We start from the raw sequence: 25,964 nt of genomic DNA, 5'->3' as shown, positions 1-25,964 counted from the left end.
ATGGTCGACCATGTTAAGGTCGACAATCATTAGGTCGACCACTATTGGTCGAGAGTGACATGGTGGACAAATAGTCTACACAAGAAAATGGTCGACACTGGACAGGTCGACGCATGAAAAGGTCGACATGGATATTTTAACCATTTGCCGCCTGCCGCCCGCCGAAGGTACGTCATCATCCGGAGTTCGCGGCCGCTGGATTATTATGTGCAGCAGGAACCTTACACGCCAGCAAGCCCCCGGACTGCTCACCGGACTCACCAACGGATCCTCTTAGATGTAGGGACAGTAAGGGCAAAACGAACTGTGCAAACATCATCCAACCACTCACTACTTTGTCCTCAAAGGAGCTGTAAACATTTTATTAACCATCATTTTTTTTTTTTTTAACAGGTGCCAAGGTTCATTATACATAATTTTTAATTACCTAGCGCTCATTTTTATACCCTGTTTGTGGTGTCACTTTTTCCATAACATGACCAGGAACCCCAATTAGTGTACCGCGTTCACTTGCATGGCTCGTGCTGCGGGCAAGGTGCCTCACTCCGTTACTGCTGCGCTCGGCACAGGTTACTATTCCCAATCGTAGTCTAAGTGGATGGTAAAGTTTGAAAAAGTTACAAATCTATTTTTAGGGGGGGAAAAGCCATGTCGACCTTTTCATGTATCGACGTGTCCCGTGTCGACCATATTCATATGTCGACCATTTGTCCATGATTACCATGTCAATGTCGACCAATAGTGGTCGACTAGTGACTGTTGACCTAAGTAGGGTCGACTTGCCAAATGGATACCTATATTGTTTGTCATAATTTGCTGGGTAAAACACCAAAATACTTAAACATGTCAAACTGAAATTATTTTTGCTATACTTACAGAACTGTTAAGAAGATTTAGGTCTTTCAAGAAATGACGCAATTTGGACAGAAAATGAAGAACAAATGCAACCTATTTACAGCCAAATGCAATCAATAAATTTACAACATTTAAAATAAATAATAGCACATGATTAGTACAATTAATCATATTGCTATTAGTCATGATACACAACAAAGTGTTGACCATATGAACTATGGCCCTCATTCCGAGTTGTTCGCTCGTTATTTTTCTTCGCATCGGTGCGATTTTCCGCTAACTGCGCATGCGCAATGTTCGCACTGCGACTGCGTCAAGTAAATTTGCTAAGAAGTTTGGTATTTTACTCACGGCATTACGAGGTTTTTTCTTCGTTCTGGTGAACGGAGTGTGATTGACAGGAAGTGGGTGTTTCTGGGCGGAAACTGACCGTTTTATGGGTGTGTGTGAAAAAACGCTGCCGTTTCTGGGAAAAACGCCGGAGTGGCTGGAGAAACGGGGGAGTGTCTGGGCGAACGCTGGGTGTGTTTGTGACGTCAAACCAGGAACGAAACTGACTGAACTGATCGCAGTGGCAGAGTAAGTCTCGAGCTACTCAGAAACTGCTAAGAAATTTCTATTCGCAATTTTGAGAATCTTTCGTTCGCAATTCTGCTAAGCTAAGATTCACTCCCAGTAGACGGCGGCTTAGCGTGTGCAATGCTGCTAAAAGCAGCTTGCGAGCGAACAACTCGGAATGAGGGCCAATATACTGTAATAGGAGTGAGTCAAGTTCTGTCTAATTGTCCAATAACACCTGCCAGCACTAGCTAACTGTTTCTGATTGGCTGGTTGATTATTCACAACTGAAGCTAAATGTGCTGCCTTCATTGCTCATGCCTATTGTATACGTTTTATGGGTGGTGTGTTATAGGTTGACATTGTTGTTACTTTTATTCATAAATGTGAAAGAATGTTATATCTGCTGTAACATTGAGGGTTTTTTTTATTTGTGAAACCTGGCAACAAAATGTGTCTTTTCCTATCAAACAACAAATGTTTTCTTGTGTTTATGATGTAGTTGGGCGAAACCGTATGTGATGTACACCCGAAGTGAACCTGTCGCAGAACTGGACACAAAAGCAAAGGCTTTTCTCGCTACGCATGGAGTGCACATAGTTTCGTAGAGTAGTGCAAAAGTGAAATTTCATTTTGCAGATCGTGCTTATTTTTGAGGCGGTCCGTGTATTGCACAAGGGAGCACAGACATTTTTAAGTCGAACAAACCTGAAAACTGGAATATTCAGGTTTCATCTTACACTTTTTTAGGCATTGCACTTTGAGCCTGATTCATATTTGCATGCAAACTCTACAAATACGATGTTTGGAGGACCCGTTTTGAAGGTGTGGCGGGTCCAGGGTCTACGTCGTCAGCCGCAACTTTTCTGGATCCCAGTGTCCAGATCCTACCGCCAGCCTGAGAAAGCTTCAATTTATGCAGGCTGGCCTGTGCCTGTAACCAGGAAGCGGTTAAAATACCGCTAGTCAGGATCCCAGGGGTCACAATGCCGCCGCCGGAATCCCGACTAGCAGTAAAATGGCGTGCCGAAATACCGGCGCCATAGCCTATTCTCCCTCTGCGGGTGTCCACGACACCCATAGTGGGATAATTGAACCTGTGGCGAGCGCAGTGAGCCACCGTGCCCGCAGCGTGGTGAGTGCAGCGAGCCCGCAAGGGGATTTTTAGCGCTCGTCCCGCTGCCAACATTCTGGCGGACGGGATCCCGCTGTTGGGAGCATGACAGCTGGGATCCTGGTTACCGGCATTTCATACTGAACCCCTGTAATCATCGCAAATCTCAACGATGATCCAAGGGCTGGGTCCTCAGGCGCAGCACTCGGATCCTCGCTAATGCTAACAGGATGCATTTACCTCCTACAGATGACTCCAGGTGCATTAGACTTCTAATCAGACAGAATTGCAGAGCTGCTTCCTTGCGGCTGTACAATTCCATAAAATGAATCGGGCCCTATGGGCTATTCACAGTGTTGCAGAGATGGGGAAGTGGGTACTAATTACCCGGGCTAGAGCTTCTTGGGGGGGGGGGCAGCGGAAGCACAGATCTGAGCACCCCCCACCCCCATGTCAATCGTCAGCCTCTGGAAAGTGAGGTGAGCGATCACATTGATCTAACCCTGGCTTGATTAGGCTATGCCACCTTTCATTATGGGGGCCTGGAAAGCCTTTCTACAGCCCTGGCTATTCATCTGTACTTTGGCAGAGGAGCCTATCTCTAGGTGCATTTTGATCAATGTAAAACAAAAACAAAAGCTAACAGAAAACTGCCACATGTAGTAAAGGCAGTCTAAAAATCCTTGTGACTTATTTATGCCATACATGAAGCTATTTAAGGTGAGAACTAGAAAACTTTTAAGTCAAGTAATCAGTGGCACTAAAGGGGTCAGAGGTTGAACTTTGATGTGACCGTAACACTTTGCACAGTTTACCTCAGATTTTTCATCTCCATGCAAATCTACAGTAGCTGGACTATTTGGCAAAGGCATCTCTACAGAACAGAATGTAAGCATGATGACCCCCCCCCCCCCTCCCCCTCCAAATGTGCTTGGTGCACCACAATGATATTCATTGCTCTTTCTATATTATGTCCAAATTTTACTCAAGGATATATTTTCATGGTAGTCAATAAGGGCAAAAGTCGCATGAACAAATACTTTTTGCTTTCTATGTTCTCACAATCAGGTCCAAAATACTGGGGTAGATTTATTGAAGCTTGGAGAGAGATAAAGTGGAGACAGATAGATCTGCTAACTGCCATGTTACAAGCTTTGTTTTAAAGATGATAGTTAGGAGATGATTGGTTGGTAGTTTATCTTTCTCCACTTTATCTCTCTCCAAACTGTGATAAATCTCCCTGTTTGGTAAAAAAACGCATGTTCCCAAGATATTGCCCATAAACACTGATATCCGAATCAAGGGATATATTGAGGTTTTCAGCTGCCTAGATAACATTTTTTATTTGTTGCAGTTAACTCATAGTCCTCCAGTTACTCATCCGCAGATTTAGGAATCAACAGATTAAAGTCAAATTCCAGTCCTAGGAGACACTGACAGACAAACATATCTATGTACTGAAAGTAACGTTTCCGGTCGAGAGAAGAATATCATAGGGTTGGGTGACCTCCAAGAGATTATATCAGTACAAACTGTCTTCTGTTAAGTATGCATAGAATGGGACAAGTACTGATAGATTGCACTGCTTGGCATGTACAAGCACTCATATTATTTAATCAATGAAAATGAATGTGCACCTGCAGCGTAATGCAAAATGCCAGCACCAATCGGCATTCCTGCCACTTCCACACGCACACAGATGTGGGGTACAAAGCGCAATGAACCATAAGTTTGTCCAGAGGACTCTTTATGATGTATCAGTGAAACATTTAAGTCTATCAGTGACATGGTATTATTCACCTACCATCAGATCGGTGGTCGGGATGCCGGCGGTCATGTGACCAACGCTGGAATCCCGACACCACTCAGGAGCCCGGCGCCGAATCACCGACAGCTGACATCCCTAAGGTGCATTTCGGGGTTTAGGGTTAGGGCCTGGGGGGAAGGTTTAGGGTTAGGCAATAGGGGGGGTGATTAGCCGTAGCCAACACCCCTGGAGGGTTAGCCGTAGCTGACACCCCTGGAGGGTTAGCAATAGCTACCACCACCCAAGGGTTAGGTTAAGGGACAGGGAAGGGTAAAATACTTACACCGTCCTCTGTTGGGATCTTTAGTGTTGGGATGTCACTGTCGGACTGTGACATGTGACCGTTGGGATTTTGTATGTAATCCGTCATATCAAACCTTTTCCAGTGCTACTGGTGAGACAAGTATCACTGACATAGAAAAAAAAACATTTCTAAGCACTGTACAAATTCAGCTGCTGTGTACCTTACAAAATCAGGACACAAAACTGCAGTTCAGTGTAGAGAGGCCGATCCCGGGTATTGGGATTGGGATAAAGACCTGCCCACCCCAACCCAGCCTACACTAATACTGACCATCGTGGGTGGGAGCCAGGCTCGCAGGTGGCGAGATGCGGTCCGTGTGGCACTGACGGCTGGTGGCAGACTGCGCAGCGTGACCTCTGACATCATGTCACGCTGCGCAGTAGGCACTGCTGGGGGCAGGAGGAGCCAGGAGGAGGGAGCCGGGCAGCGTCTGAACCTCCTGAGGACGCTCAACGCTGCACGGCATTAAAAAAACAATGGGGCAGGTAAATCCCACAATCCTTGTGATCGGTACTTCCAATCCCGGGATTGAATCCCGTCCGTTTTTTGGCCTAAATCCCGGGATCCCACCGACCTTGTTTAGTGTAAATGGCAGAGCGTCCTACAGGACACATGGAGTCCTAGGATTCAGCTCCGAGGATGAGTAGGTTTGAGTACAATGGCCCTCATTCCGAGTTGTTCGCTCGCAAGGCGATTTTAGCAGTATTGCACACGCTAAGCCGCCGCCTACTGGGAGTGAATCTTAGCTTCTTAAAATTGCGAACGAAAGATTCGCAATATTGCGATTACACATCTCGTAGCAGTTTCAGAGTAGCTTCAGACTTACTCGGCATCTGCGATCAGTTCAGTGCTTATCGTTCCTGGTTTGACGTCACAAACACACCCAGCGTTCGCCCAGACACTCCTCTGTTTCTCCAGCCACTCCCGCGTTTTTTCCGGAAACGGTAGCGTTTTTCCCCACACGCCCATAAAACGGCCTGTTTCCGCCCAGTAACACCCATTTCCTGTCAATCACACTACGATCGCCTGAGCGAAGAAAAAGCCGTGAGTAAAAATCCAAACTTCATAGCAAATTTACTTGGCGCAGTCGCAGTGCGGACATTGCGCATGCGCACTAAGCGGAAAAACGCTGCGATGCGAAGAAATTTTCCGAGCGAACGACTCGGAATGACCTCCAATATTTGTACTTTTGTACCGAAGTGACCCAAAAAAGTCACAATTAATTTAATTTTGAAGAAAATAGCTAATCTCACAAAAGCAAATTCCCCCTTGCAGCAAATTCAGAGGCAACCACATACTGTACGAGCCGGATTGTTACATGTGCTACACTTTACATAGTCATGTAGGGTAAGTGCTCCAACTCCCCAGCCTATTTTTTGATAGCTATGAAAATAATGCAGCAACTATTTTCTTGAAACGAGTTCTACCCTTCTATTGCCTACGCCTCTCATTTGATGACCCTCATATATTGACGGTGTGATGATATTGTCAACAAAACTGGCTAGTTTAGCCCAAACTGGTACTTAATTGCAGCACGTGTCGTCCTCCTCCTCCTACTGCCAGCGATCATATAGAATTAAAAATACAATTTATTGACAATTGGAGTAAATGTGGCCTGTTAAGGTTTTGGGTGTCCATCTCAGGGTTCCCGGCTCTCAGACACCTGGAGGCTGAGATACAGTGTACTTAAGACTGTACTGTCTAGGGTGTATATTTACTAAAGTATGGATTTATCGAAGTGGAGATGTTGCCCATAGCAACCAAACAGATTTTACTTATCATTTATCTAGCACCTTCTAGAAGATAGTAGCTGGAATCTGATTGGGCAACATATCCACTTCATAAACCCACACTTTATTAAATATACCCCTAGGCTGGGAGTCTGGTATGGTAATGTTACTAAACGGGTTAGCTACATTAGTTCTATTAACTTATTTTACATGAGGCAATTTGATTGCTTTTTTGCCTATGCACACCAGACTTCCTCTCTGTTATCTCTTTTAAATAGCTGCAAGGAGAGAACAATAACTTAGCTCCAGCTGCTTAGTACATGTAATCACAGTCGTGGGTGTCTCTGTAGGGTCCCAGGGGTACAGGCAGGCCTTTGTGATGCCATGACCATACCCATGGGGAGCGCACCATACATAATAAAAGAGGGGCCGTAGCCTTGCCCCCTCCCTCCTGTGGACACTCCACCCACCAGCACCCTCGCCCTCTGTAAGTCTCTGCAGCCCTGATCACAACTTAATTATGTATGGAAATGTTTACTTATTAGTAACAGGTATTGTAGGCTTACTTTCCAACAGTGCCGATTTCAACAGAAAGTCACGATTTGAGAGGACTGTCTAACAAATGTAATTTTCAACCTGACTTGCGGGAGGTTGGAAGGTATTCCCTTGACACATGCAGGAGAGACAGGTGCTTCGTTACCCTCATTACAACTCAGTCACAACCCCAGAACTCTGCAGCCACGCCCCAATGTCCCAATTCTGGGATTACCATCAAGTATGCATCTATAGTATGTCTGTTTCTTCAATGCACTAGGCACGCCAATGGGAGCCATGTTTCCATCTGAATTTCCAATTTGGAAGATTAACCTGCTAGAGGACAGTCCTAGAGGAATATTTTTTTTTATAAACACCACCTCGCCCCTAATGCCAGATTAACAAATGGGTGGAAAAAACTACAATCGGAGTCCTCTATATGCAAATAGTCCTGTTGTCATGATGATGACCAGCTGCTTAGTTGGCTACAAGGTCAGCAATAATCATAGGTATTCAAATTATGGGGGATATTTAATAAACATAATTTTCTCATAACAGCAGGAAAATGTGATATTTATGTTTTCTGGAAATGGAGATAACATTTTTTTATTATTTTTAAAAAGAGATAAATATCTCTTCTCCAGTGGCAGTTGCAGCACAGTCCAAAATTCAAATAGGGGAGCCACACCAACTGCCAGTGAGACCTGGACAGCGATGTTTGGCAGCGTTTCAAGGGTGGCAGTTGGTGTGGTTCCAGAGGCGGAGCTATCATTGGTGCAGCAGGTGCATTGCACCAGGCCCCTGAGGACTAAGGTGCCCACTGCTGCCGAGACTATACCATTTGACCAATATCAGATAAATGGCACAGTGCAGAGAGCAGAGTTGGACCCCACTTGTAGGCAGGGATGACCTTGTGTGTGCTGGACTGATAGAGGAGTCCTGCCACCTATTAGTGCTGATGATCACAGCTACATACTGCCTCTAATTAACAGACAGCTGTATATTATTTCTGATTTACTGCTGTCTGTGAATTAAAGGCAGCTCACACCAGGTGTAACTAGAACTGTCAGAGTCTTCCTGACTGAGTGCCAAACTGAGGAAAGTTTATGGGGGGGGGGGGGTCCCTGTCAGGGACAGAGCAGAAGCTGCTGTGTTCCTGCCCTACCAAGGTACATGCCCTTCTGTGCTCTGTACTGTGCAGGACATTGTTCTTTTTCCCCCTTTCACCCACTGCCTCTCCCTGTCACCCTCTGTCACCCACTGCTGTGTGGTATTTTATGAACTTAGGTTGGGATGGAGGAGGGGGGCCCAAAGTATAATTTTGCACCTGGGCCTACCACTCTCAAGTTCTGCCATTGTGTGGCTCCCCTACTTGGAGTTTGGACTGTGCTGCAAGTTGCAACTGCCACTGGAGAAGAGATAGTTATCCCTTTTTTAACAAACAAATTTATCTCCATCTCCAGAAAACATAAATATCACATTTTCCTGCTTTTATGAGATAATTCTGTATATTAAATATCCCCTTAACTCTGAGGAGACTGGCTAGCAGAGGAAAGACCAGGCAGATGCTATTTCTGTGCTAAATTCCTTAGTCAGTGCCTGGAGAATGCGAGCTTAGGCACAATAGAATGTGAGAAGAGTGTCTGCAATGGAAGCCCAAGCTGGTGAGGAGGAGGAATGCTATTATATAAGCACTGTCCCTTATTAAACCTCACAGCCAGTGTCAGGGCCTGGACTAAGGAGAGCACCAAGCAGCAGAGGCAGAAAATAATTATCTATTCTTTTAAAAAGTGAAGAAAAATATTACTTTATTTTAATAATGAGACATGTTTTTCATTTGTACAGCCACAGCATAGAGGCCATGTGGTACCACTGTCCTTGTAAATATGCGACAACAAGCTTTCCCATGTTATCACAGGGAATAGCTGGCAAGGCATTCATCAGTGAAACCCAGTGATTACATTTTCCGGATCCCAGGCTGATTACACCTGGATAAGCCCTATCTATGGCAAAACCAGTCATTTTTGGCAGATTTATGGCTCTTCTCCCCATGACACATCAATGACGGATGCAGGATGTGCTGTTCACATGGGTTCTCATGCCGCACAGTATAGACACAGGAGAGATTCACTAACTATGTGGCGCTTCCTCCCAGCGGCATCCTATTTCCAGCGGTGTATTCTGAAAGATGGTGCCGACAAAGACTTTGCTGCTTTTGGCTAATGCCCCAACTTTCTGAAAACACAGATGGAAAGATGGCTGAGAAGCCATCAGAAAATATAAAGGGGGATGGGGCATCACCTTGCAGACACAACGTCCGCTGGAACAGGCATGGGGGGGAGCCCCGCTACATGGAGAGCGGGGACTACTGCACTTTTGCCAACTCAAACCGTATAATGGGCCTAATGCAGCGTGGATCGCTAATTACAGAAATCGCAAATCGCATGCATAGCGTTCGCATTGCATATGTGTGAGGGGAAATAGTGACAGAAATTGCGTACAGATCATAATCGCAATGTAGCCGTTGTTTGACTGACAGGAAGCCGGCATTTCCTGGCGGAAACCTGTGTTTTCTGGGTATATCAAAAAAACTCAGGTGTGCCCAGGCGTTTTTGGGGAGGGTCTCTGACGTCAGCGCAGACTACTTCCAGGCCGTCTCAGTCCCAGATTAGTGGCAGCCTCAGACCTACTCACATTTGCTTAGACGGCAATTTTTTTTGATGTTCCGGGAACTGTGTATGCATTTGCAAAGGGATAGCGATCTGCAATGCATTCGCAATTTTGCACGGGGCGTTTTTTCTTCCTGACAGGGCGGCGCCTTTCTACTCGCAGACAACTACAATTTCTCTGACTAGCGATCCATGCTGAATTATGCCCAATATTCCTCCCATACCCCCAAACAAAGTTGCGGTGGTTTCTGCAACACACCATTCAGTCCTATGAAGTATATTCACCTACGGCAGCAGAATGTCAGCAAATCAACTACAAGAACTCATATTTCTTGCAACACATCATTTAGGCTTTCACTGTGCCAATTAAATGTTTAATTTCACTTAAAGTAATGTGACAATAACATGGAGGGGGTAATGTGCGAATAACCATCAACTTCTCATAATACCACAAGTGACCTATTATTACCATTGCTTATTTATACAGCGCCAAACTCCTATTTCTCAGCGCTGCACAGATACGTAATCACTCACACCGGTCTCTGCCCTAATGTTCTCAACAGTACATTGTACAGGCAGCTACTGTTCCTTCCTAAGTCAGGCCCATTCAGTCCAATTCTGTCCATTTGGTCATCATCATGCTGTAAGGATTTGCTGACTGTTGGGATGGCAGAATGTTCCACAGAGCTTGGATGCTTATTACACACACTTTCTTCCAGTTGCACATTCTTTCACATATAACTTTCCTTTCTCAATGTGCTCCCTGGTAAACACAGACTGCAGAGAGCAGGGTGCAGACAGCACTGAATTCTCAGCCCACCTACTACAGGGGGAACACTCCTCCCACCCGCAGATAAAAGCCTGGAGAATGGTAACTGCTGTGGTCAGAGCACTTTCCCAGTCCCTCACTGTCACATGTCTGCATTACACCTTTCCCTTGGAGCTGGCATAACCAAGGTAAGATCATGGCATGTTTAACTGTCTAGCAACTATGCCAGGCTCAAAATGCCACCTGCTGCACACAAGGACTAGTCAGAGCAGGTTGGGGAGTATGGCTCTGTGTGCAATAATACCACCTTCTGAGATAGATAGATAGATAGATAGATAGATAGATAGATAGATAGATAGATAGATAGATAGATAGTGTGTTATATTGCTTTCCTGTCATCATTAGCCACAGTGCTCAGTCACAGTGAGTGATGACAACTGTGTTATGTATACATGTGGTTTGCTGGTGCAAGTGGATGTGGCATAGCTCTGGAATGCCTTATAAATTACTATACAGTAACACTGTGCAGTGAGGAGATGCAGACAGATTCTCTACTTACAGTAGTATCCGTGACTCTCTCTCTGCAGGAGCTGTCAGCAGGTGCACGCTGGGAATTCTGGACCATAGTTATGTCTGCAGCTTCATTGTCACTGTTGAGACTTTTAGTCAACTGACAGCCCAGTTTAGTAACTAATCTTCCAGACAAATAGCTGGGGCACTGGGTTGTACAGGAAAGCTGTGTATTTAAAAAAAGAAAACTTGTGTGTCTATAGATATAAAATACAGAATTACTTCTTAAAGGAATTTTTGTAAATACTGGGAAGTAACGAGAGAAATATGGAATTAAAGGACAGGAGTCGTTTACATGACGCTCGTTATTGTTGCTCGTTTATAACATTTTTATATTGTTGTACAGTTTTTTATGATCAGGTTTATCAGTGTAATAGCTGTGTGGCTGGGATGTTCTGTATAAAGTAGATCAGTGGTTCTCCAACTTGGTCCTCCGGACCCCACGCAGTTCAGGTTTTCCAGATCACCTAGCAGGTGCACAGGTGTAGGCATTACTCACTGATACTTTATTATTTCACTTGTAATTCTGTGAGGAGACCTAGAAAACATGAACTGTTTGGGGTCCTGAGGATACATGTATCGCTCCCAATTCTATATAGTGAGACAGTACAAATGTGTAATGCAGTACAGTGCCTCAGTTTGCACAACTAAAACGTGTATATAATGCATATAAATTATTTTCTGAGAGTTCTTATAGTGCATTAGCTTCATCATTTCTAAAGAAAAGCCAATTCATTATTATATTCGCATCACATTTAGGGAAGTCTTGATTTGAAAGAGTTATCTCTGCATAAATTTGTTATTAATTACCCAAATATCTGCTATTTTCTTTCAATGGTGTCTAACAAGCGTTGGAGCCTTTTGCAGCTAGACCATGTTTAGTTTAGATCCTTGGATACGTCTATTGGAATAGCAGTTTGAATGGCTGGCGTTACACTTTGCGTGAAGGGAATGAAAGTCTTGTATGACTCTGCTGTGAATGATAATGTGGTCCATTGTATTGGATCGTACAGTAGATGAGTCTGTGCATGAAACAAATCTGTCTTCGTTTGACTATATTTTCCCAATCTTTTGGCTACCTGTAATTTACTACTTAAAATAAGCTACTGTACTCCTTGGGTAGTCGTTCATGATATCTCTTACAGACACTCTTCAGTCTATACAACTAAACTAGCCATATGGGTATGGCTGTTATAGACCACTCCAGTCTTGAGGGCCTGGGAATGAATCAGAGAAATAGGGTAAAATATCATAGACCAAGCCTTATAAGTTACCATGGAAATCTGGTGGATTCTATATTCCAACCCACTTCTTATGGCTTGGACAGTGGCAGTTGTTCTGTTCTTCTATCGTGTAATTGAAACATCTATACCTAACAGACATAGGGGTCTATTTACTATGCCTTGGATGGAGACAACGTGGACTGAGATAAAGTACCAGCCAATCAGCTTTGTCACAAGCTGGGTTTGAAAAATGACAGTTAGGAGCTGTTTGGCTGGTACTTTGGAGGACATGTACTAAGCAGTGATAAAAGTGGAGAGGTGAGCCAGTGGAGAAGTTGCCCATGGTAACCAAATAGCTACTCTGTATGCTTTTATAGTATGCAAATTATAAATGTTACGGTAATGCTGGTTGGTTGCCATGGGCAACTCCTCCACTGGCTCACTTCTCCACTTTTATCACTGCTTAGTACATCTCCCCCTTTATCTCCGTCCACTTTACCTCCATCCAAGGCTAATCTCAAGATTGGCTTACTGAGTTTCAAAGCACTACATGACCAGGGCCCAAGGTACCTGAAGCAGCTTCTGATTCCATACTGCCCCACTCGATTACTGCGATCTGTAGATGAAGGCCTTTTAGCAGTACCTAGAATCTCCTGTAATTCATCTTGGGGTCGAGCTTTTAGTCATGCGGCTCCGACTCTATGGAACTCACTTCCCCACACAGTGCAAAAGGTCCCAACCATAGAATCCTTCAAAAATAGACTCAAGACTTTCCTGTTTACTCAGGTATTTCCATAATGTCCCTTTCTATCTATGCTTCTGTATTTTATGAAAAACTGTTCTGTCCTTCATTGTTTCTGTACTATATTATGCTATGTATCTGTTAAGCGCGTTGAGTCCTATTGGAGAAAACGCGCTATAAAAATAAAATTATTGTTATTATTATTATTAAATAGACCCCGCAGTATACAAAATTGGAGGTAAATATGTGTTTATGCTAAGTCCTTTGTACTTTTTGTATGTACTCCCAATTTATATACACCAGACGCCTTCACAGCACATTGACATAAACATTTAAAACGTTTTCTGGGTGCATCAGAACTTCCAGTACCCTTGATTTTCTCATTGTCCACTGCTTTACAAAAAGCAAACTCACGATTACGTAATAAAATAGAAATATATTTGGTTGGATTCCTCTTTGAAGGTTTGTTTGGTCAATTCACTCTTTGCTCTGGTTTACTCTTATTTTCTTCTGTATATATCTGCTCAAGAATATTTGCCCCCAGCCCATATTATCATACATTTGAAGACTGTATTGAATATTGGAGAGTATCATAAATTCCCGTGAAGGTAAAATATACTGTGAAAAACCACCTCATATAACAAACCTTGTTTAAACCTAACTACCTTTGTAACACACCTAAGGGATCTTGTGCTACACTCTGTGGAAACCTGGCATGCAGTACATTATTATTGTACAGTATGATTACTGAACAACTGTCAAATTAAAGGATCTAGCAAAAAAATACAAAAAGAAAAGAGAGAATTTTTTTTTCTTTTGATGTTATCAGATTGCGCTTTCATTTCTTATATAAACACTCATGTTTTTCTTACCAGTCTCTGGAGTTCTGGCAGTGTGTTTGGTCAGACCTCTGGTTTTTATTACTATTTTACATTTCTATAGAGCTTTTTTATATATAATAACCAGGCTCTTGACATTAAAGCAAACCCATAACAACATTTAGCTCTGGGGCTCCGCCGCATTAAATATATCCCACAAAAGAATAATACAAAGGAAATTTGCTTCAATATCTGTTCTACAGAACTCTTGAATTGCATTGGATGGTAAATGAGGCTTCAGCTACTAGAACAAATCCCCGTCTACCAGCGCATCTGTTATTGATATTCTGCTGAATTTAAATATTGCCACTTAAATGGGACTTTTTGCTGTTAAACTTTTGTAGTTGTTACGTATATTACAAAAAAGTTTATAGGAGCAATTGTTTTTTTTAGGTATTCAGTAAATAGCCTGTTTTTTCCTCCAAAAGGTAATAAAATAGTAAATTCTGTGCTCAGTGCATTAGCAATCCTATAATGTTGGTGTACAATTTTATTTGGCCACCATGTTTTTTTTTTACTTGCCAGTAATATATTAATATGTTAAATAGCTTTTAAGCATGTATCATCTATAGCTATGCTATTACAAATTCTTGTCACCTTTTAAAATCTTCCCGGGGGGGAAGACGACAGACACAGACACCATGGGGTCTATTTACTAATCCTTAGATGGAGATAAAGTGGATGGAGATAAAGGCCCTCATTCCGAGTTGTTCGCTCGCAAGCTGCTTTTAGCAGCTTTGCACACGCTAAGCCGCCGCCTACTGGGAGTGAATCTTAGCATAGTAAAATTGCGAACGAAAGATTAGCAGAATTGCGAATAGACACTTCTTAGCAGTTTCTGAGTAGCTCCAGACTTACTCGGCATCTGCGATCAGTTCAGTCAGTTTCGTTCCTGGTTTGACGTCACAAACACACCCAGCGTTCGGCCAGACACTCCTCCGTTTCTCCAGCCACTCCCGCGTTTTTCCCAGAAACGGCAGCGTTTTTTCGCACACACCCATAAAACGGCCAGTTTCCGCCCAGAAACACCCACTTCCTGTCAATCACATTACGATCACCAGAACGAAGAAAAAACCTCGTAATGCCGTGAGTAAAATTCCTAACTGCATAGCAAATTTACTTGGCGCAGTCGCACTGCGGACATTGCGCATGCGCATTAGCGACTAATCACTCCGTTGCGAGAAAAAAATAACGAGCGAACAACTCGGAATGACCCCCAAAGTACCAGCCAATCGGCTCCTAACTGTCATTTTTCAAACCCAGCCTGTGACATGGCAGTTAGTAGCTGATTGGCTGGTACTTTATTTCCGTCCACTTTATCTCCATCCAAGGCTTAGTTAATAGACCCCCATCTCACAAAGCTCTCACCATATCATGTGATGATTGAGGAGAGAAGTAGGAGAGGATGTCACCTTGCAGAATGAGCTCAGAGGTGTTCCAAAGAGTCACCGCTCATTACATCATGCATACCTGCTAACAGGCTGCAATGTGAAGTAGGGACCCCTGTGCATGTTGCAGCCACGCACGCCTGACAAGGTGGCATGGTCTCATGAATTGGGGCAAGGCCTGCGGAACTCCCTCCCCCATGTTTCCATCACCCCAGGGGGCATGCCCAGCAATCCCAGAGATGCTCAGCTGCCCCAGGCTCTACCCACTATACAGAACAGTGGTGAGAGAGTTCCCCCCCTAACTTTTTCCCTCCACGGGACACGCAGTACGCGGGTGGAACGGTGAGACAGTTCCTGAAAAGCCTTCCCAAATCTCTCATTGACAGTATAAGCCTTGCTGTACTATCTCATCTGTCTTTTCCTCAGAAACAAAACTTAAAAAATACAATTTTGTCTTTGTATAAGTTTAGTGACTACAAATCAAGTTAATCAGTGTTGGGGCAACTTAGAGGAAAGTAGATAACACATAGCAACCACTTATCAATTTTTAATTGTAGAATCTGTCTTAGACATACTAAACTCATGTTCCAGGTCGTAGTCTCTAATCTACTGTAGGTTTCCGAATGTGTCCTGTATTTATCAAAACTGATGACATCCATAATCATCAATATAGTAATATAATCTAAAGTAAAATACCCGTATTATAATATTATTCATATTGTACTAGCTGATGTGCTCGGTTTCAATGGAACAAACGTTTGCTGGGCGGAAAATTTTACTTTTCATCATTAGGAATCGAATTTCGAAAAATCTCTGCATATGGGGTGTATTCAATACCTGTCGGGTCTTTTCCTACAGGTGAGTATTCAATGGGACAGGTGAGTATTCAATGGGTCTGATTTGGCCGCTCCCGACAATTGTCAGTGAGTTGCTGAGTGCCGATCCATGCTGCTGCTGCTGCCACTGACAATACTCACCCATACCCGCTCCTCAGCTCACCGACTGCACCTTCGGCTGCCTCACGCGTCTCATCTCCCCGGTTCCGACAATGTTAATTTGACTTTAAAAAAAGTCGGATTGACATTGTCGGAACCTGGGCCAAAATCTGTCGGATTTGGTCGCGGAACACGTGGATCCGCGGCTAATCCGACAATCCACGTGTTTTCCGACAAGTCGGGAATTCCCGACTTGTCGGAAAAAAACAGCCAGTATTGAATAGGTCGGAACCCCTTCCGACCTAAACCTGTCGGAAGCTGCCGTCTTTCCGACAAGTAGGCAGCTTACGACACTTATTGAATACACCTCTTAGTGGGCGGCTGCAAATAACTGTCACAGTTTCCAGACCACCTGGCAGGTCACATGTTACAAGTCACCCAGCAAGTGCACAGGCAGAGTTCATCAATTGTCACATTTTCACAGAGCACAATGGTGATTCATTGTAAATGACGGGTGGACGTTTTGCCACATAACATCGAAATGAATCATCCAGTTACAACGCATTTGCAAAACTACGGACCAAGACCTTTATTTTTGTATATGATGTGCCCTGCTCAGACCACTGCATCATAGAAATATGTCACTCATAAAAGTCATTCTTCTACTATTAATATATAGATATTATAGATAGAGTTTCTGTCATTTTTTTAAAATGGAATGCAGTCAAGATACCAGCTGTCAGGATCCTGGCAGTCGGAGTGTCGATGCCAGAATCCTGACAACCGTCAGAATGCCAACGCCGGAATCCTGACAGCTAACATCCCGAATGTAAGTATAGCGGGCGGGTTAGGGCCTGGGGGGGGGGGGGGGGGAGGAGTCTAGGTTTAGTCGCCACCCAGGTGGGTTAGGTCTTAGGTTGTCGGGTGGGAGGTTAGGGTTGGGCTGTGAGAAGGGGGGTTAGGGTTAGGCATCACCGAAGGGAGGTTAGGTTTAGGCACTAATGGGGGAGGGTTAGGCTTAGGCTGCGGAGCAGGGGGGTTAGGTTTAGGCACCACTGAGGGAAAGTTGGGGTCAGGCACTAAGGGGGGAGGTTAGGGGGTAGGGGAGAGGAGGGTTAGGGGGTAGGGGAGAGGGCGGGAACACTGTCGGGTTTTCAACTATCGTGATGCCGGTGTTTGTATTGTGACCGCCGGCACCCCCTGCACCGGCAAATCATACTGAACCCATTTAAACTGTGCTAGATAAGACAGAAGCGTATTGTTTGGTTTGGGAATCTTCTCCACTTTTATCTCTGTCAAAGGTTTGATACAGATGTACCATGTTCATCTTACTGCGATGCGGCACGTTGCATCACGGCATGCTACATGATGTGCCTCTAAGCCAGCGATCATTGCATTTCAAGAATTAATGGAGCAATCAGCGGCCGTGAATAGTCGCAGCCTGGCACGCCATACAGCAAGCCGTGCTGCAGCATGCTGTATCGCAGCAAAGTTTAGCCTGGCTACATCTGTATACTGTATCTCTCCTATAACCTGAGACTGATGAGATTATTTAGAATCAGACACTTGTGGAATCCATCCACTTGGGGTGTATTAGGAACACCGCTATTCATGTATTACAAAGAATGTACAGGGTGATTCAAAAGTCGCAGTACACCCTTTTCTTTCAAAAACTGTGCTGGAAATGGGAAAACTGAATACTCCAGTAAGAGATGGGTGAGGTGGGCTATCTTTTAGGGTATGTACCGAACATGGGCGCCATCTTGAAATCTGCCATCTTGAATCTAAGTCAGTTTTTCCATTTCCAGCACAGTTTTTGAAACAAAAGGGTGTCCTGCGACTTTGACAAAGGTGTACTGCGACTTTTGAATCACCCTATAAAGATAACAATTAAACAATTACATTAAACTCTATAAAAACATTCAGCGTGTGGTCTGGATTTATTAGAGCAATGAACTTGTTGATGATTAGTTATATTTAGAGATGTGCACTTGAAATTTTTCGGGTTTTGTGTTTTGGTTTTGGGTTCGGTTCCGCGGCCGTGTTTTGGGTTCGACCGCGTTTTGGCAAAACCTCACCGAATTTTTTTTGTCGGATTCGGGTGTGTTTTGGATTCGGGTGTTTTTTTCAAAAAACACTAAAAAACAGCTTAAATCATAGAATTTGGGGGTCATTTTGATCCCAAAGTATTATTAACCTCAAAAACCATAATTTCCACTCATTTTCAGTCTATTCTGAATACCTCACACCTCACAATATTATTTTTAGTCCTAAAATTTGCACCGAGGTCGCTGGATAACTAAGCTAAGCGACCCTAGTGGCCGACACAAACACCGGGCCCATCTAGGAGTGGCACTGCAGTGTCACGCAGGATGGCCCTTCCAAAAAACACTCCCCAAACAGCACATGACGCAAAGAAAAAAAGAGGCGCAATGAGGTAGCTGTGTGAGTAAGATAAGCGACCCTAGTGGCCGACACAAACACCGGGCCCATCTAGGAGTGGCACTGCAGTGTCACGCAGGATGGCCCTTCCAAAAAACACTCCCCAAACAGCACATGACGCAAAGAAAAAAAGAGGCGCAATGAGGTAGCTGTGTGAGTAAGATAAGCGACCCTAGTGGCCGACACAAACACCTGGCCCATCTAGGAGTGGCACTGCAGTGTCACGCAGGATGGCCCTTCCAAAAAACACTCCCCAAACAGCACATGACGCAAAGAAAAATTAAAGAAAAAAAGAGGTGCAAGATGGAATTGTCCTTGGGCCCTCCCACCCACCCTTATGTTGTATAAACAGGACATGCACACTTTAACCAACCCATCATTTCAGTGACAGGGTCTGCCACACGACTGTGACTGAAATGACGGGTTGGTTTGGACCCCCACCAAAAAAGAAGCAATTAATCTCTCCTTGCACAAACTGGCTCTACAGAGGCAAGATGTCCACCTCATCATCATCCTCCGATATATCACCGTGTACATCCCCCTCCTCACAGATTATCAATTCGTCCCCACTGGAATCCACCATCTCAGCTCCCTGTGTACTTTGTGGAGGCAATTGCTGCTGGTCAATGTCTCCACGGAGGAATTGATTATAATTCATTTTAATGAACATCATCTTCTCCACATTTTCTGGAAGTAACCTCGTACGCCGATTGCTGACAAGGTGAGCGGCGGCACTAAACACTCTTTCGGAGTACACACTTGTGGGAGGGCAACTTAGGTAGAATAAAGCCAGTTTGTGCAAGGGCCTCCAAATTGCCTCTTTTTCCTGCCAGTATAAGTACGGACTGTGTGACGTGCCTACTTGGATGCGGTCACTCATATAATCCTCCACCATTCTTTCAATGGGGAGAGAATCATATGCAGTGACAGTAGACGACATGTCCGTAATCGTTGACAGGTCCTTCAGTCCGGACCAGATGTCAGCATCAGCAGTCGCTCCAGACTGCCCTGTATCACCGCCAGCGGGTGGGCTCGGAATTCTGAGCCTTTTCCTCGCACCCCCAGTTGCGGGAGAATGTGAAGGAGGAGATGTTGACAGGTCGCGTTCCGCTTGACTTGACAATTTTCTCACCAGCAGGTCTTTGAACCCCAGCAGACTTGTGTCTGCCGGAAAGAGAGATCCAAGGTAGGTTTTAAATCTAGGATCGAGCACGGTGGCCAAAATGTAGTGCTCTGATTTCAACAGATTGACCACCCGTGAATCCTTGTTAAGCGAATTAAGGGCTCCATCCACAAGTCCCACATGCCTAGCGGAATCGCTCCGTGTTAGCTCCTCCTTCAATGTCTCCAGCTTCTTCTGCAAAAGCCTGATGAGGGGAATGACCTGACTCAGGCTGGCAGTGTCTGAACAGACTTCACGTGTGGCAAGTTCAAAGGGCAGCAGAACCTTGCACAACGTTGAAATCATTCTCCACTGCGCTTGAGACAAGTGCATTCCACCTCCTATATCGTGCTGAATTGTATAGGCTTGAATGGCCTTTTGCTGCTCCTCCAACCTCTGAAGCATATATAGGGTTGAATTCCACCTCGTTACCACTTCTTGCTTCAGATGATGGCAGGGCAGGTTCAGGCGTTTTTGGTGTTGCTCCAGTCTTCTGTACGTGGTGCCTGTACGCCGAAAGTGTCCCGCAATTCTTCTGGCCACCGACAGCATCTCTTGCACGCCCCTGTCGTTTTTTAAAAAATTCTGCACCACCAAATTCAAGGTATGTGCAAAACATGGGACGTGCTGGAATTTGCCCAGATTTAATGCACACACAATATTGCTGGCGTTGTCCGATGCCACAAATCCACAGGAGAGTCCAATTGGGGTAAGCCATTCCGCGATGATCTTCCTCAGTTGCCGTAAGAGGTTTTCAGCTGTGTGCGTATTCTGGAAACCGGTGATACAAAGCGTAGCCTGCCTAGGAAAGAGTTGGCGTTTGCGAGATGCTGCTACTGGTGCCGCCGCTGCTGTTCTTGCGGCGGGAGTCCATACATCTACCCAGTGGGCTGTCACAGTCATATAGTCCTGACCCTGCCCTGCTCCACTTGTCCACATGTCCGTGGTTAAGTGGACATTGGGTACAGCTGCATTTTTTAGGACACTGGTGACTCTTTTTCTGAGGTCTGTGTACATTTTCGGTATCGCCTGCCTAGAGAAATGGAACCTAGATGGTATTTGGTACCGGGGACACAGTACCTCCAACAAGTCTCTAGTTGGCTCTGCAGTAATGATGGATACCGGAACCACGTTTCTCACCACCCAGGATGCCAAGGCCTCAGTTATCCGCTTTGCAGCAGGATGACTGCTGTGATATTTCATCTTCCTCGCAAAGGACTGTTGGACAGTCAATTGCTTGGTGGAAGTAGTAAAAGTGGTCTTACGATTTCCCCTCTGGGATGACCATCGACTCCCAGCAGCAACAACAGCAGCACCAGCAGCAGTAGGCGTTACACGCAAGGATGCATCGGAGGAATCTCAGGCAGGAGAGGAATCGTCAGAATTGCCAGTGACATGGCCTGCAGGACTATTGGCATTCCTGGGGAAGGAGGAAATTGACACTGAGGGAGTTGGTGGGGTGGTTTGCGTGAGCTTGGTTACAAACGGAAGGGATTTACTGGTCAGTGGACTGCTTCCGCTGTCGCCCAAAGTTTTTGAACTTGTCACTGACTTATTATGAATGCGCTGCAGGTGACGTATAAGGGAGGATGTTCCGAGGTGGTTAACGTCCTTACCCCTACTTATTACAGCTTGACAAAGGCAACACACGGCTTGACAAATGTTGTCCGCATTTCTGTTGAAATACTTCCACACCGAAGAGCTGATTTTTTTGGTATTTTCACCAGGCATGTCAACGGCCATATTCCTCCCACGGACAACAGGTGTCTCCCCGGGTGCCTGACTTAAACAAACCACCTCACCATCAGAATCCTCCTTGTCAATTTCCTCCCCAGCGCCAGCAACACCCATATCCTCCTCATCCTGGTGTACTTCAACACTGACATCTTCAATCTGACTATCAGGAACTGGACTGCGGGTGCTCCTTCCAGCACTTGCAGGGGGCGTGCAAATGGTGGAAGGCGCATGCTCTTCACGTCCAGTGTTGGGAAGGTCAGGCATCGCAACCGACACAATTGGACTCTCCTTGTGGATTTGGGATTTCGAAGAACGCACAGTTCTTTGCTGTGCTTTTGCCAGCTTGAGTCTTTTCATTTTTCTAGCGAGAGGCTGGGTGCTTCCATCCTCATGTGAAGCTGTACCACTAGCCATGAACATAGGCCAGGGCCTCAGCCGTTCCTTGCCACTCCGTGTGGTAAATGGCATATTGGCAAGTTTACGCTTCTCCGACGACAATTTTATTTTAGATTTTGGAGTCCTTTTTTTACTGATATTTGGTGTTTTGGACTTTACATGCTCTGTACTATGACATTGGGCATCGGCCTTGGCAGACGACGTTGCTGGCATTTCATCGTCTCGGCCATGACTAGTGGCAGCAGCTTCAGCACGAGGTGGAAGTGGATCTTGATCTTTCCCTAATTTTGGAACCTCAACATTTTTGTTCTCCATATTTTAATAGGCACAACTAAAAGGCACCTCAGGTAAACAATGGAGATGGATGGATACTAGTATACTTATGGATGGACGAGCGACTGCCGACACAGAGGTAGCTACAGCCGTGGACTACCGTACTGTGTCTGCTGCTAATATAGACTGGATGATAATGAGATGAAATCAATATATATATATATATAATATCACTAGTACTGCAGCCGGACAGGTATATATATTTATTATGTAATGACTGATGACGGACCTGCTGGACACTGTCAGCTCAGCAGCACCGCAGACTGCTACAGTAAGCTACTATAGTAGTATGTATAAAGAAGAAAGAAAAAGAAAAAAACCACGGGTAGGTGGTATACAATTATGGATGGACGAGCGACTGCCGACACAGAGGTAGCTACAGCCGTGGACTACCGTACTGTGTCTGCTGCTAATATAGACTGGATGATAATGAGATGAAATCAATATATATATATATATATATATAATATCACACTAGTACTGCAGCCGGACAGGTAGATATATTTATTATGTAATGACTGATGACGGACCTGCTGGACACTGTCAGCTCAGCAGCACCGCAGACTGCTACAGTAAGCTACTATAGTAGTATGTATAAAGAAGAAAGAAAAAAAAAAACCACGGGTAGGTGGTATACAATTATGGATGGACGAGCGACTGCCGACACAGAGGTAGCTACAGCCGTGGACTACCGTACTGTGTCTGCTGCTAATATAGACTGGATGATAATGAGATGAAATCAATATATATATATATATAATATCACTAGTACTGCAGCCGGACAGGTATATATATTTATTATGTAATGACTGATGACGGACCTGCTGGACACTGTCAGCTCAGCAGCACCGCAGACTGCTACAGTAAGCTACTATAGTAGTATGTATAAAGAAGAAGAAAGAAAAAAAAAAAACACGGGTAGGTGGTATACAATATTATATATATATTATATACAATTATATATATATATTATATATATTAAACTGGTGGTGATTATTAAACTGGTGGTCAGGTCACTGGTCACACTATCAGCAACTTGCAAGTAGTACTCCTAAGCAGACAATCACAATATATATTATACTGGTGGTCAGTGTGGTCACAATGGCAGTGTGGCACTCTGGCAGCAAAAGTGTGCACTGTACGTTATATGTACTCCTGAGTCCTGCTCTCAGACTCTAACTGCTCCCCACTGTCAGTGTCTCCCCCACAAGTCAGATATACATTATACAGTCACACTATCTATCTATCACTTCAGCAAGTAGTAGTACTCCTCCTAATGCTCCCCAAAATTACTTCTGTGTCTCTCTCTACTCTAGTCTCACTCTCTTCTCTATAAACGGAGAGGACGCCAGCCACGTCCTCTCCCTATGAATCTCAATGCACGTGTGAAAATGGCGGCGACGCGCGGCTCCTTATATAGAATACGAGTCTCGCGATAGAATCCGAGCCTCGCGAGAATCCGACAGCGGGATGATGACGTTCGGGCGCGCTCGGGTTAACCGAGCAAGGCGGGAAGATCCGAGTCGCTCGGCCCCGTGTAAAAAAAAATGAAGTTCGGGCGGGTTCGGATTCCGAGGAACCGAACCCGCTCATCTCTAGTTATATTGTTATATTTTTCAGTGGGCGATACCGCGTTGTTAGTACCATATAAAGTGGATAAAGAGTGAAGTTTAGGTGTTCTTTATACAGGACATTATACTTGCTGTAAATTAACAGCACTCTCGTGATAAGTTATAAAGGTTCTGAAACTTGGCTTTTTCCTGCAGCTCTGATTTATCTATGTGCTGCATCTTTATCATTTGTATTTAAAAGTCCATTGATATTTACTGTAGTAGTACGGTGTAGTGAATTATGGTTCCGGTATGAATGGTCGACCCTGTTATGGTCGACATTCATTAGGTCGACCACTATTGGTCGACATTGACATGGTCGACATGGACACATGGTCGACACATGAAAATGGTCGACACATGAAAAGGTCGACATGAGTTTTTTTACTTTTTTGGGTGTCGTTTTTTGCGTAAAGTGACTGGGAAGTGGGAACCCCAATTAGGCATGGTGCCTTCGCTCCGCTACTGCTTCGCTCGGCACAGATTACCGTTCCAATCGTAGTCCACGTGGATCGTAAAGTATGGAAAAGTTCCCCAAAAGAAAAAAAAGTTAAAAAACTCACGTCGACCTTTTCATGTGTCGACCATTTTCATGTGTCGACCATGTGTCCATGTCGACCATGTCCATGTCGACCAATAGTGGTCGACCTAATGACTGTCGACCATAACATGGTCGACCATCTGAACGGATACCGTGAATTATAGGTTGATTTCTTTTGTTGTTGTAATGTTTATATCAGTACACACATCACTGTCTCTCCAAAGCTTTACATATTATTTTCCACTTTGGAAATGCTCGCTGCTGCTTGTTAAGTTGTACTACAGTATTACGGCCGCTGTGCACGTGCCAACAATAGCACATTTTTGATACTGTGCACTACAGAACGCTCAACTCCTGTTTTAGCCATTTTAAGCCAAAAATCTGTAGCACATATCAGAGCACTTCAGAAGTAGCACTATGTGCTGCCAGGGAGACGGAACACGTTCCGATTGTAGTCAGACCCAGATTTGTGGAAAGGCCATATACTGTATACCCAGGCACAGAGTGGCAGAAAACAGGGGTGTCAAATCGCCAGTAAAAAGGCAGATAGACATGGTTCTGTTAGGAGGGATTGCTTAATCCATATACTATTTCATTATGGCGACTATAAAAATAATTCCTTCTGCTACTGAGGATCTGTATTATCTGTAGTCATTCTGTATTACAGCACTGTGACGGGCAACCTGACGTACGTACTTCAAGGCGTGCTTGCCTACTTTCTGAATGTCCATCCCAACCTCCTGAATCACGCCCATGATGGGATTCATTGTGAAACATGTCATTATCCCCCACTCTGTTGCATGATGCTGTAACTCCTGCCTTGCAGAGCAGGGGTGGGGCTGCAATGAAATGGACTACTACACTACATCTCTCTACTTCCCAGACCTTCCTAGTTGATCCCCCCTATCCAAGGAATTCCTGGAGAGGAGGCAAAGTGTTATGTTGTGGTTCATTCTGTGGGTATGCAATCTGATTGCAGGCAATCCGGCGCCATGTTTCCACTCACAGGAAATGCACGTGACGTTTTCAGGTCACCCTGAAAACGGCCATGATACACCTGCCTTTCTTGCTCCCCCCCCCCAACACCGCCCCCGGATGCCCGTTGCCTATCAGTCATGATGTGATCGCATCCTTCCAGGATGAGACCGCATCATGATAGCTGGCACGTGCAGACTGGAAAACCGTGGCCTCCAGAGCATTCACAGCCATAGCGATCAGCTCTGAATAAGGTCCTAATTGGGAGATGTACTAATATGTGAAAAGAGTGGAGAAGTGAGCCTATGGCAACCAATCAGCTGATCTGTATAATTTTATAGTATGCAAATCATAAGTGTTGCTTCAGTGCTGATTGGTTGCCATGGGCAACTTCTCCAGTGGCTCACTTCTCCACTCTTTTCACTGGTTAGTACATCTCCCCCCTTCTTTCATCTCCCAACCTCTTTATCACCACCTCCATAACCCTCTCCGCCTCCAATGACTCTTGTCTCTCCCCATCTGACACCAATCTTTTTGCCTCTTTAACCCAGTTCAACATTTTGTAGTGGTCATCTACCATCCCCCTATTCCTCAGTTTCTTTGCATTTATTTCTGTGCACTCAGCATCAGATTCAATATGACTAAAACTTTGCTTATAGTCTTCCACCTTCCAGAGTCACCTACCTCCCACC

At 44.7% G+C, this 25,964-nt stretch overlaps 1 protein-coding gene across 1 annotated transcript in view; it reads left to right on the top strand.

Moving 5' to 3' along the window:
* The first annotated feature begins 10,425 nt into the window (after positions 1 to 10,425).
* Positions 10,426 to 25,964, top strand: part of COL8A1 (collagen type VIII alpha 1 chain) — a 167,555-nt gene continuing 152,016 nt past the window's right edge. Inside the window, exon 1 of the mRNA XM_063956262.1 lies at positions 10,426 to 10,528. Within this exon, the coding sequence (XP_063812332.1) occupies positions 10,487 to 10,528 (42 nt within the window). The 5' untranslated portion in view covers positions 10,426 to 10,486. The remainder of the gene's footprint in view (positions 10,529 to 25,964) is intronic.

Source organism: Pseudophryne corroboree, chromosome 2 (genome assembly GCF_028390025.1).
Source record: "Pseudophryne corroboree isolate aPseCor3 chromosome 2, aPseCor3.hap2, whole genome shotgun sequence".
NCBI lineage: Eukaryota > Metazoa > Chordata > Amphibia > Anura > Myobatrachidae > Pseudophryne > Pseudophryne corroboree.
This window is presented reverse-complemented; position numbering and strand designations above follow the sequence as displayed.